Source organism: Microcaecilia unicolor, chromosome 7, assembly GCF_901765095.1.
Source record: "Microcaecilia unicolor chromosome 7, aMicUni1.1, whole genome shotgun sequence".
NCBI classification, from domain to species: Eukaryota; Metazoa; Chordata; class Amphibia; order Gymnophiona; family Siphonopidae; genus Microcaecilia; species Microcaecilia unicolor.
In genome coordinates this window covers 260,707,138-260,719,921 of record NC_044037.1, presented here as the reverse complement: position 1 = coordinate 260,719,921, position 12,784 = coordinate 260,707,138, and the positions used below count along the sequence as shown (strand labels likewise).

The window sequence follows — 12,784 nt, the reverse complement described above, 5'->3', positions numbered from 1 at the left end:
AATTTTGGTGCGCATCCGCTACGTGCATCTGAAAAATATTTTTTATTTTCTGGCGCACAGCAGTTATGCACATTGTGGCATTTGACGCGCGTGGAGGGGCATAATTGAACAAAAACGTCTATCTCCATGGGCGTTTATCTCCGAGAACGGGTCCGTGAAGGGGCAGACCGAACCGTATTTTCAAAAAAAATAGACGACCATGTTTTATTCGACAATTTGTGAGCTAGGCGTTTTTGTTTTTCAGTGATAATGGAAAATGAAAGCGCCCAGCTCAAAAACGAATAAATCCAAGGCATTTGTTTGTGGGAGGGGCCAGGAGTCGTAGTGCACTGGTCCCCCTCACATGCCAGGACACCAACCGGGCACCCTAGGGGGCACTTTTACAAAAACAAAAAAAAAGGTAAAAGAGCTCCCAGGTGCATAGCACCCTTCCCTTGTGTGTTGAGCCCCCTAAATCCCCCTCAAAACCCACTGCCCACAAGTCTATACCATTACTATAGCCCTAAGGGGTGAAGGGGGGCACCTACATGTGGGTACAGTGGGTTTGGGGGGGTTGGACGACTAAGCATTAAGCAGCACAATTGTAACAGGTAGGGGGGATGGGCCTGGGTCCACCTGCCTGAAGTCCACTGCACCCCCTAACAACTGCTCCAGGGACTTGCATACTGCTGCCAGGGAGGTGGGTATGACATTTGAGGGTGAAAATAAAAAGTTGTGAAACATCATTTTTTGTGGTGGGAGGGGGTTAGTGACCACTGGGGGAGTCAGGGGAGGTCATCCCCGATTCCCTCTGGTGGTAATCTGGTCATTTAGGGCACTTTTTGGAGCTTTATTCGTGAAAAAACAGGGTCCAGGAAAAGTGCCCTAAATTCTAGCTACAAACGCATACTTTTTTTCCATTATCGGCGAAAGGTGCCCATCTCTGTTTGGGTGATAACCACGCCCCAGTCCCGCCTTCACCACACCTCCGACACGCCCCCATCAACTTTGTACGCTTCCGCGATGGAGTGCAGTTGAAAACGTCCAAGTTTGGCTTTCGATTATACCGCGTTATTCGTTTTGGGGAGATAAATGCCTATCTCCCGATTTAGGTCGCAATATAGGCGTTTTTGTCTTTCGATTATAAGCTGGATAGACAATTACCGCCCAGTTACCGCGTGAGACCTTACCGCTAGGCTTGCGGTAAGGTCTCAGACCCAAAATGGACACGCAGCAATTTTCATTTTGCTGCACGTCCATTTTTGTCAAAAAAAAGGCGCACCTTAGTAAAAGGACCCCTTAGTGCAGATTCTTCCTGGCACCTAATTATGCGCAGCATTTACTGAACTTGGCCCTATGTGCTCTTGTATTAACTCTGCTTTATAAGGTTAGCATGTATTAGTCATAATGCTCTAGCTGGATAAGAAGTGAATGCTCACTCTCCACCCATGACTCACCCCTCCTAAAATATATATTTTAAATAGGTAATGCACAGGTTACCATGCACAAATAGGCAAAATAACATAAACCACTTTAATGTGTTCTGTGGTAGCCTGTTAGCATGTGTTAACTGCATGTTAAGGACTTAACACAATTTATTTATTTATTGGGATTTATTAGCCACCTTTATAAAGAGATTCACCCAAGGCGGTGTACAGCAGGTACAGTTTAACATAAAACCTACAGTTTTGTTATCAGCATAGAAATAGCGGGGTTTAAAAAGGGTCTGGACGGCTTCCTAAAGGAAAAGTCCATAGACCATTATTAAATTGACTTGGGGAAAATCCACTGCTTATTTCTGGGATAAGCAGCATAATATGTATTGAGCTTTCGTGGGATCTTGCCAGGTATTTGTGACCTGGATGACCACTGTTGGAAACAAGATGCTGGGCTTGATGGACCTTTGGTCTGTCCCAGTGTGTGGCAATACTTATGTACTTATGACCAAATATAAACATAAGTACAATGAATGAGGTAAACTTTTAAACAGCAAAATGAAACCTAATAATAGGACTAACAGGAAACACTATCAGAAATACAAACATCTAACAGCACTTTAAAACAATCATATAACAGAAAGGGAATGGGACTTGGCGTACTGCCTTTCTGTGGTTTTTGTAACTACATTACCTGGGGCAATTGAGGGTTAAGTAATTTGCCCAGAGTCACAAGGAGCTGCACTGGAAATCAAACCCAGTTCCCCAGGATCAAAGTCCACTACACTAACCACTAGGCTACTGCTCCACTCCAATGAGAAGTGTTAGTACTATACAAATATATATAATATATATATAATAGACACCATGGAAGAACTGTCCCATATAACAGAGATATAATACAATATCAGCATAATACCAATGAAACACCTAATAAACACACATTAGAACATTCAAATAACATAGATATGATGCTAATACTTTCTACAATATAGCTTACTATGTAGCCAAGGGACCATGTGCAGATATATAGATGGGGACAAGATGGGTAGTACAGAATCAGTTGGAATAAACAGATGAGTGGCTAGACTCAAAGCAAGTTCTTTGTACAGTTAAACAAGATATAAGGAACTGGTCTAAGTTACAGGGTGTGTAGTAAGCTAGTCCAGGTGCAGAATGGTGTATAGTCAGTCACTCTATGTATGAAAGGCTTGGGATAAAAGCCAGGCTTTCACATGCTTACTTATTAGCAAAAGCTTCCTTAATGAGATTACAAGCCTCATAGCCTGCTCAGTGTGTACAGACAGGACCTTTTATGTTACACTAAGCTTAAAAATGCATCCTTTCCAGGGCATGTGAGATAGAACAGCTAAAGGCAAGTTGGATCTTTCATAGAATACTGAAAATTTCTAAAGTTTTTCAATTCCTAGAACTACATATATATCCCTGGATTCTATAAAGGTCATCCAAATTTGGGCACCCAAATTTAGACGTGATCCTAGTTGTATACACAACTAAATTAGTTATTGAACAATTAGTACTCAATAATTGGCTGCTAACAATCAATCATTGGCGTTAATTGCACAAATTTGGAGTTATGCGCAATTCTAAGTAAAGAGGTGTGGTAGCCGTGTTAGTCCACTCTTAAAGGTTATCAATAGAAATCAAACAAAATAAAAGATGGAAAAGAAAATAAGATGATACCTTTTTTATTGGACATAACTTAATACATTTCCGATCTGCGCAATTCTATAAATAATTGAGCCTAAATCTTCTTGCATGCAACCCAAAAAGGGGCATGGTCATGTGAAGGCATTCTAGAAAGTTATGCACAGTGTTACTGAATTTGGGGTTGTGTGCCCATCTTGCATGCCAGGATTTATACCAAGCTTCAGTTGGTATAAGTCCTTGCGCCAAAATTTGGGCATGGAAATCTACACTAAGGACTATTCTATAGAGTTCTCAGCCCGGAGCACTCTTTATGGAATAGCACCTAGTGTGGATTTTTACCAGTGCCTATTCTTCGACGCCATCTACCGAATCCAGCCCATAATTATTTCTAATACCCAAGACATTCCCCCTTTCAATCTGGGCATCTATACATATAAATAACAGCAATCTGAGATCATCATTTAAGATTACAAGTGTGTTCAATCCACATGCATAGGCTATTTACACATTTAGATGCTGCACAAGGCTTCTACAAAGTCCTCCACAGTATACTTAGATTTTCAGAAGGTATTTGAGGAAATCAAAACGTCATGGGATAGGATGTGAAGTTTACTGGTGAAGAGAGAGAAAACAGAGAGTAGATCTGAAGAATCAATTTACCCATTTGAGAGAGGTAAAAGTAGAGTGCCCCCGGGATCTGTACTAGGACCAGTGTTGCTTAACTTCTTCATTAATGATATGAAAAATGAGGCAAATAATTAATTGATAGAATCTACTGATGACATAAAAATATTCAATGCTGTAACACAAGCAGACTATGGAAACTACAGAAGGACATTCCAACTATAGAATTGGGCATCTAAATAGTAGGTAACTTTAGAAAGCAATTTTATAATAGAGTTTCTTTGTTAAGCAACAGAAATATATGTTCCTTATACATATAGCGATCTCAAATAGTGGCATAAATAATATATGTAAGACAAGAGTAGGGAGACATGAGCAACTTCATTTAGCAGTGCTGAAAGGGGAGCACCTTAAAACAGCTTGAAACATGTGTCAGCACTACTTCCCCTTTTGAAAATAATTACTCAGCTAAGTGATATTTATTATTTTCAAAATATTAAAAGTTTAAAAAGTTTAAAACAGTAAAAAGTTTAAAATATTAAAAATAATGCTAAAATTTTCAGGATGGTGATAGTAACATCATGGTACTGATGAAGACGTAGATGCAGAGAAAAGCCTTTAGGCAAAATACTGTGGGATTTTGCATTGCTGAGGCACCATACCTTAAAACTAATTGTCTTACAAATGAGTGAGTTATACGAAATCTTTTTCTTGAAGTTACAAGTTATACATATATACATATATCAGGAAACAATTTCCCATCAGCTTTTGCACCTCTACCAATGCCAGCATAAGTTTCTACAAAGTGCTTATTTTGATTAGGGCTTAAAATGAGTGATTAAGGAGGCAAATGTACTTAGCTCCCTCCCCCTCCCTCGGCTCTTTGTGGAGCCTTTAAAAAGTAAATATGTACCCTTCCGGCTTTACTCCTTAATTGGTAGCAATTATACATATAATTGTATGGAATATGGCTCTTATATGCATAATTGCTGGCACTCATACATGGAAGTATCGAAACTTGGCATTTACAAGTATAATTGACGATACTTATGCTTGGAAGCTGACAAGTGATGCTGCTCTTTTTCTGCACATGTGGGTTTTTCAAATTAAGCTCCTGCTGTATATGCTGGTAAATACACATGTATTTACCATCATTCTTATATGTGTTATTTTTAAAGAGGCTCCGCATTCAGCGGAGCCTTTTGTAAAATACTGAAGGATATCCTAATTCCTACCTCAGTATCCTATACAAAATGGAGGGTCACATCAACTGACTCTTTGTTGAGCATCCACATGCTTTTTTCTTGACTTCAAATAATTTTAGTAGACTAATATGTTATATGACATCTCTTTGTGAAATCCATGTTGGCTCTCCTTCAATACCCCATGTTATTCCATATACCTTGCAATTGTCCAGTCAATATTCAGCCGGCGCTGATCAGTGGGTTTTTAAACACTGATCAGTGTGGGCAGAATTAGGTCCTGGTATTCAATACTGTGTCATGTCAGGGTCTGACTGGACTTAAGATAGCCACCAACACTTATGTGGGTCCCGGCAGATATTTAACTGGAAACTACATAATATATGTATATGAGTTCTGGCTGTAATTTGTTCAAGAAGAAAGAAGAAAACGAAAAGGAATCCCACGTAGAACGTAGTTAGCAAATGACAGTGGGAAGGTGGAGAAGGCTTGAGAAAAAACAGGTACTCAGGATGATCATCAATGGCAAACACTTTGTTTCTTATACTTGCATACTTGTTCAGGACTTGCATAAGTGGAGACCTCACATCTAATCTCCAAGTTTCAAATTTAGCACTTTCTATCCCACCTATGGGAAAATCCATCAAGGCGGCTTACAAAGAAAAGATCTGGTCTGGGTATCTCCTTGACATCCTCTGCAGTGAAGTTCAAAAAAAGAATTTGTTTAGGGCCTCTTTTACAAAGTCATGCTACCAATTCTCGGTGCGTAAAATTGAGAGGAAGCCCATTCAATTCCTGGTGTGGCTTTGTAAAAGAGGCCCTTAGTTTACTTACTATGGCTATATCATCCCTGAGTGACCCTTCTACTCCCTAATCCTCTAATGGCCTAATTAACTTCCCTGCTGATTTCTTGTGGTTAATATACTTGAAAAACGTTTGTTTCTAGATTGTACCTATTTGAAAAGTCGCTCCAAAAATTTTCTCTTGGCCTGCTTTATTAATGTTTTACGTGTAATTTGCCAGTGGTTATACATCATTCTGTTTTCTTCATTAGATCCTAGATTCACTTTTGACTTCAATAGCCTTTTTCATTGCACCATTTAGATGCTATTCTTATGACATTTTTTAACAGGTGGAATTCATGTTTGGTATTTTGAAAGAGTTTCCATGCTTCATGTTGGCTTATACTTCTTGTAACTACTTGCTTTATTCCTGTGTAGTGAGAGTATAGAGAGGACAGACAGATGAACAAAATTAATGCATGATAAGTGGCAACCTCCCCCCCCCCCAAATATTAAGCAAATTATTTTGTTCACTGTTTACTTAAGGAAGGGTTAAAAAGGACTACAGGTAGTTGTCAGGGGTACATATATTAAAGAGATAGGTGTCATTCCATTTACTTATGAGAGTATTTGCATGGAATTAGCTGAATGGAAAATGGACAAAGCAATGAGGCTAGAAGGAATGCATTTTCCATGGAAAGGATGGTGGATGCTGGGAATGCACTCCAGGAGGAGATGATGGGGATAGAAACAGAAATGGGATAAACAAAAGAGGCATTATTCTACTACTACTACTACTACTATTTAGCATTTCTATAGCGCTACAAGGCATACGCAGCGCTGCACAAACATAGAAGAAAGACAGTCCCTGCACAAAGAGCTTACAATCTAATAGACAAAAAATAAAGTAAGCAAATCAAATCAATTAATGTGTACAGGAAGGAGGAGAGGAGGGTAGGTGGAGGCGAGTGGTTACAAGTGGTTATGAGTCAAAAGCAATGTTAAAGAAGTGGGCTTTCAGTCTAGATTTAAAGGTGGCCAAGGATGGGGCAAGACGTATGGGCTCAGGAAGTTTATTCCCAGGCATAGGGTGCAGCGAGACAGAAGGCGCGAAGTCTGGAGTTGGCAGTAGTGGAGAAGGGAACAGATAAGAAGGATTTATCCATGGAGTGGAGTGCACGGGAAGGGGTGTAGGGAAGGACGAGTGTGGAGAGATACTGGGGAGCAGCAGAGTGAGTACATTTATAGGTTAGTAGAAGAAGTTTGAACAGGATGTGAAAACGGATAGGGAGCCAGTGAAGCGACTTGAGGAGGGGGTAGTATGAGTAAAGCGACCCTGGCAGAAGACGAGACGGGCAGCAGAGTTTTGAACCGATTGGAGAGGGGAGAGGTGACTAAGTGGGAGGCCAGCAAGAAGCAGATTGCAGTAGTCTAAACGAGAGGTGACAAGAGTGTGGATGAGGGTTTTGGTAGAGTGCTCGGAAAGAAAGGGACAGGTCTTGGCGGTTTGCTGGATATGAGCAAAGAAGGAGAGAGATGAGTCAAAGATGACCCCAAGGTTTCGAGCTGAGGAGACAGAGAGAATGAGATAGCCATCAACAGAAATAGAAAATGGGGGGAGCAGGGAGGTGGGTTTGGGGGGAAAAATGAGAAGCTCGGTTTTGGTCATGTTTAATTTCAGGTGGCATTGAGACATCCAGACAGCAATGTCAGACAAGCATGCTGAAACTTTGGTTTGGATGCAAGGTGAGATATCAGGGGTAGAAATGTAGATTTGGGAGTCATCAGCATAGAGATAGTAGGAAAAGCCATGGGATGAGATTAATGAACCAAGGGAAGAAGTGTAGATAGAAAAGGGGAGGGGACCAAGAACAGAACCCTGAGGTACGCTGACAGGCAGAGGAATAGAAGTAGAAGAGGATCCACCAGAGTGAACACTAAAGGTGTGGAGGGAGAGGTAGGAAGAGAACCAGGAAAGGACAGAGCCCTGGAATCCAAGTGAGGACAGGGTATCGAGAAGTATGCTGTGATCAACAGTGTCAAAAGCAGAAGAAAGATCAAGAAGAATGAGGATGGAATATTGACCTCTGGATTTAGCCAGTAATAGGTCATTGGAGACTTTAGTAAGTGCAGTTTTGGTTGAGTGGAGAGGGCGAAAACCAGATTGTAGTGGGTCAAGAATAGCATGTGAGGAGAGAAAATCAAGGCAGCGGTGGTGAACAGCACCCTCAAGTAATTTGAAGAGAAAAGGGGGGAGGGAGATGGGTTGGTAATTAGAGGGACAAGTAGGGTCGAGTGAAGGCTTCTTAAGGAGAGGTGTGACCACAGCATGTTTAAAGGCAGTAGGGACAGTTGCAGTGGAAAGTGAGAGGTTGAGAATGTGACAGATAAAAGGAATAAGAGCAGGTGAGATGGCATTAAGAAGGTGGGTGGGAATGGAATCAGAGGAACAGGTGGTACATTTTGAGGAAGAAAGGAGAAGTGTAGTTTCCTCTATAGTAACTTTAGGAAAGGAGGAAAAGGAATGAGGGGAAGGAGAGAGAGGGGAATGGACTAGTGGAGGGAGAGGTGGCGAGGTAGAGAATTCAAGGTTTATCTTTTGAACCTTGTTGTGAAAGAATTCAGCAAGGGTCTGAGGAGATAATGAAGGGGGAGTTGGGGGAGGGGGCACCTTGAGGAGATAGTTCAATGTGGTGAAGAGAAGTCGAGGGTTAGAGCCAAGAGAGTTGGTCAGTTGGATATAATAATCCTGTTTGGCGCGTAAAAGAGCAGATTGATATACCACCTTTCTGTGATACATTCAAAGCTGTTTGCGTGTTCTATGCAGATACTTTCTCTATCCCTAGTGGACTCTCAACCTGTTTTTGTAACTGGGGCAATAGAGAGTTAAATGATTTGCCTAGGGTCACAATGAGCTGCAGTGGGAATTGAATCCAATTTTATTCAAAATGTTTATCCTATTAACTTCTGAAATTCCACAGCATTCAGCCAAATTAATTTTATCCAAATAATATAGATTAAGTTTAATCAGTTATGCTCAGGAGGAGTTATATATATATATATATATATATATATATATATATACACCTCTCCACACTAAAGTTTCAGTTGCGCTGACTACGGTGTTCCATTAGTTGGACTCAAATATGTCTCTGAGTCCTTCCAACATAGATCTTGGGACAAGGGCCCACTAACACATATCACTCCTGATAAATTACATATAGTACTATATCATCATAGATTTGGGAAAAAAAATCTCCCATCATGAGGATATATCAATACAATTTCCACTTCTATTAATGCACATAAAGAGCAACCACCATAGGGGGGCTGCTGATGCACAAACTGTGGGGGATGGTGATTGTTTTAAGAGTGGAGGATTAGCTTAATGGTTAGTGCAGTGGGTTGAGAACCTGGGGAACTGGATTCAATTCCCACTGCAGCTCATTGTGACCCTAGGCAAGTCACTTAACCCTCTATTGCCCCAGTTACAAAAACAGGTTGAGAATCCACTAGGGATAGAGAAAGTATCTGCATAGAACACGCAAACAGTTTTGAATGTATCACAGAAAGGTGGTATATCAAGTCCATGACCCTTTATATACCTGTCTATTATGTAACTTAGGACCACAGGAGTATTCTATAGCTAGTGGGTAATTAAAAATGGAATGTACCTTTAACACATTTCCATGCAAGGTCAGTTTCATGGCTGTGCAATAACTGTTATAGCAGCTATGTGGTAACCATTACTGTGTGCTAATTTGCATGGTGACTGCTTACCACAATTTAGTAAACAGGCCCATAAGTGTCTTGATAAAATAGGCTAAAAATAGGTTTCTACTTGACCACCAAACCTAGTTGACCTGTTATAAAATTACCCTCTATGTTGTTACTTTTTATAGTACCATGGAACCTCCTAGTCCAACTGGCCCTCCAGTCCAAATCCTAGAGCAATGGGAAGTTTACATAGACTCAACTACAGGACGGAAATTTTATGTCAGTTCCACTAATAGGGAAAGAACATGGAAACCACCACGGCTGTTTCAGTCAACCAAAGAAACAATGGTAAGGAGTAAATTTGTGTTGTCGGCTTTTGAGGAAATACTGCAAACATTTACTTCCATGCTAACTTCTATAGCTTAAGTACTGCTAGTTAATTAATGCAAAAAAAGTGTGATTATTTTTATTTCCTTTGTCTGGATATACTGTAGTGTTTTACTGATAAATGCTATGAGGTCCACTTTTTAAAAGCCACTGAACAGAAAAGTTAACCAGCCAACTTTGTAAAGTTATGTTTGGATAGCATCTGTCTTTGTCTGGCCAACCAAAATTATATAGGTAACTATCCTGCTTATTTTCGAATGAGAAGGCCGGCCATATTCCGACACAAATCAGGAGATGGTCGGCCTTCTCCTAAAGCCGGCCAAATCGGTATAATCTAAAGGCGATTATGGCCGGCTTCAACTGCTTTCCGTTGCGGAGCCGGCAAAAGTTTAAGGCGGCGTGTTGGCAGTGTACCAAAGGCGGGATGGGGCGTGGTTAAGAGATGGCCGGCTTCGGCCGCTAATGGAAAAAAGAAAGCCAGCCCTGACGAGCATTTGGCTGACTTTATTTGGTCCCTTTTTGTTCACGACCAAGCCTCAAAAAGGTGCCCCAACTGACCAAATGACCACTGGAGGGAATGGGGGATGACCTCCCCTTACTCCACCAATGGTCACCAACCCCCTCCCATCACCCCCCCCCCAAAAAAAAAATAAAAAAACATTTTTTCCAGCCTGTATGCCAGCCTCAAATGTCATAACCAGCTCCATGACAGCACTATGCAGGTCCCTGGAGCAGTTTTTAGTGGGTGCAGTGCACTTCAGGCAGGTGGACCAAGGCCCATCCCTCCCCCACCTGTTACACTTGTGGTGGTAAATGGGAGCCTCCAACCCCCCCCCCCAAACCCACTGTACCCACATGTAGGTGCCCCCCTTCATCCCTAAGGGCTATGGTAGTGTTGTACAGTTGTGGGTAGTGGGTTTTGGGGGGATTTGGGGTGCTCAGCACCCAAGGTAAGGGAGCTATGCACCTGGGAGCAATTTGTGAAGTCCACTGCAGTGCCCCCTAGGGTGCCCGGTTGGTGTCCTGGCATGTCAGGGGGAACAGTGCACTATGAATGCTGGCTCCTCCCACGACCAAATGCCTTGGATTTGGCCGGGTTTGAGATGGCCACCATTAGTTTCAATTATCGGCGAAACCAATGGCGGCCATCTCTAATGCCGGCGATCTCTAAGGGCAGGCCAAATGTTGAGATTTGGCCGGCTCCGACCATATTATCGAAAGATGGCCGGCCATCTTGTTTCGATAATACGGTTGGGTACACTGCTTGATAGGGCCGGCGTTAGAGATGGCCACCCTTATAGATGACCGGCCCCGTTCGATTATGGCCCTTCACGAGGATCATTTTCAGAGCCCTTAGACTTACAAAGTTCCATAGCTTACTATGGGGCTCATTTTCAAAAAAGAAATATGTCCAAAACGTGACATAAACCTGCAGTTGGATGTTTTTTCTCTTTGAAAATATGCCTCCACATATGTAACCCCTATGCTACACAATGACCATCAGGTGGGTTATTTTAAGTAGATGTTAATAGTTTGTAGGCATCAGGGCCAGAAGCAGCTTGAGCTGGGAGGCCAGTGGCACAATAATCTACTCCCTTAGTATTCTCCTGTCTTCAAGCCAGAATTTTAGTTCTATACCAAAGGGTTTACTTAAACTTGAATTCTTCAGGCAATAACATGGGACTACTTCCAGGATAAACTATATATATGTAGAGGTAAAGAGAAAAATAGTTTCCAACACTTACAGTCTTTCATAAGTTTCCTAATGAACCCTCTCCTGGATGGAAGTTCCTAATAAAGTCATTTCACAACTCCACTATAATAGAAGCCCCTTTTCCCAGAAGGAAGCCTTGTCTCTATAAGTTGGGCTCTCTGATCCTTACTGTTATAAAGTAGTAGTTCCTTATTCAATGGAAACTCATTATAGTTACCATGCTGCCTTGCTCCTTCTCTCCCTCCTCTTTCCATCTCTGCCCTATTTTCCTCCCGTTCACCTTAGTTAGCCATAACATTTGCAACTGTGAGAGAACATAAGAACAAAAGTGTTGCCATATTGGGACAGACCAAAGGTCCATCAAGCCCACAGTGGCCAGTCCAGGTCACAAGTATCTTAAACCTGCTAAGCTAATTGCTTTTGCTACATTCTATGGTAACAAATTCCAAAGTTTAATTAGACATTGAGTGAAGAAATATTTTCTCTGATTTATTTTAAATTTACTACTTAGTAGCTTCATTGCATGCCCTTAGCCCTTGTATTTTTGGTAAGCGTAAACAAGCAATTCACGTCTCCACTCCACTCAGTATTTTATAGGCATCTATCATATCTCCCCTCAGATGTCTCTTTTCCAAGCTGAAGAGATCTAACCTCTTTAGCTTTTCCTCATAGGGAAGTCGTCCCATCCACTTTTTATCACTCTACTTTGAATGTTTTATAGTTCCGCTATATCTTTTTTTGAGATGCAGTGACCAGAATCACATACAATATTTGAGGTGTGGTAGCACCATGGAACAATACAATGGCATTATAATATTCTCAGTTTTGTTTTCCATTCCTTTCTTAATAATTCCTAACTTTCTATTTGCTTTCTTAGCTGATGCTGCACACTAAGCAAAGAGTGTCAACATATCATCAACAAAGACACCTACGTTTTTTTTCCTGGGCAGTGACTCCTAGTGTGGAACCTTGCATCACGCAGCTATAGTTTGTGTTCCTCTTTCCTACATGCATCACTTTCCACTTGCCCATCTGTCATTTGGATGCTCAGTCTCCCAGTCTCGTAAGCTCCTCTTGCAATTTTTCACAATCCTCTTGTAATTTAAAAATTTTGAATAACTTTGTGTCATAGGCAAATGTAATTACTTCACTAGATCTCGCCATCTCTAGATCATTTATGTTTAAATGATTTTTATTAACTTTTCACTTAACACAACGTGCTTATAATACACAGTGCCCAGGCATTGTAATTCGCTAATACAGTCACTTCTA

At 41.3% G+C, this 12,784-nt stretch overlaps 1 protein-coding gene across 1 annotated transcript in view; it reads left to right on the top strand.

The window, feature by feature from the left end:
- Positions 1 to 12,784, top strand: part of LOC115473928 (rho GTPase-activating protein 15-like) — a 172,767-nt gene that overhangs the window by 8,502 nt on the left and 151,481 nt on the right. Inside the window, exon 2 of the mRNA XM_030209135.1 lies at positions 9,597 to 9,759. Coding sequence (XP_030064995.1) covers positions 9,601 to 9,759 — 159 coding nt within the window. The 5' untranslated portion in view covers positions 9,597 to 9,600. The remainder of the gene's footprint in view (positions 1 to 9,596; positions 9,760 to 12,784) is intronic.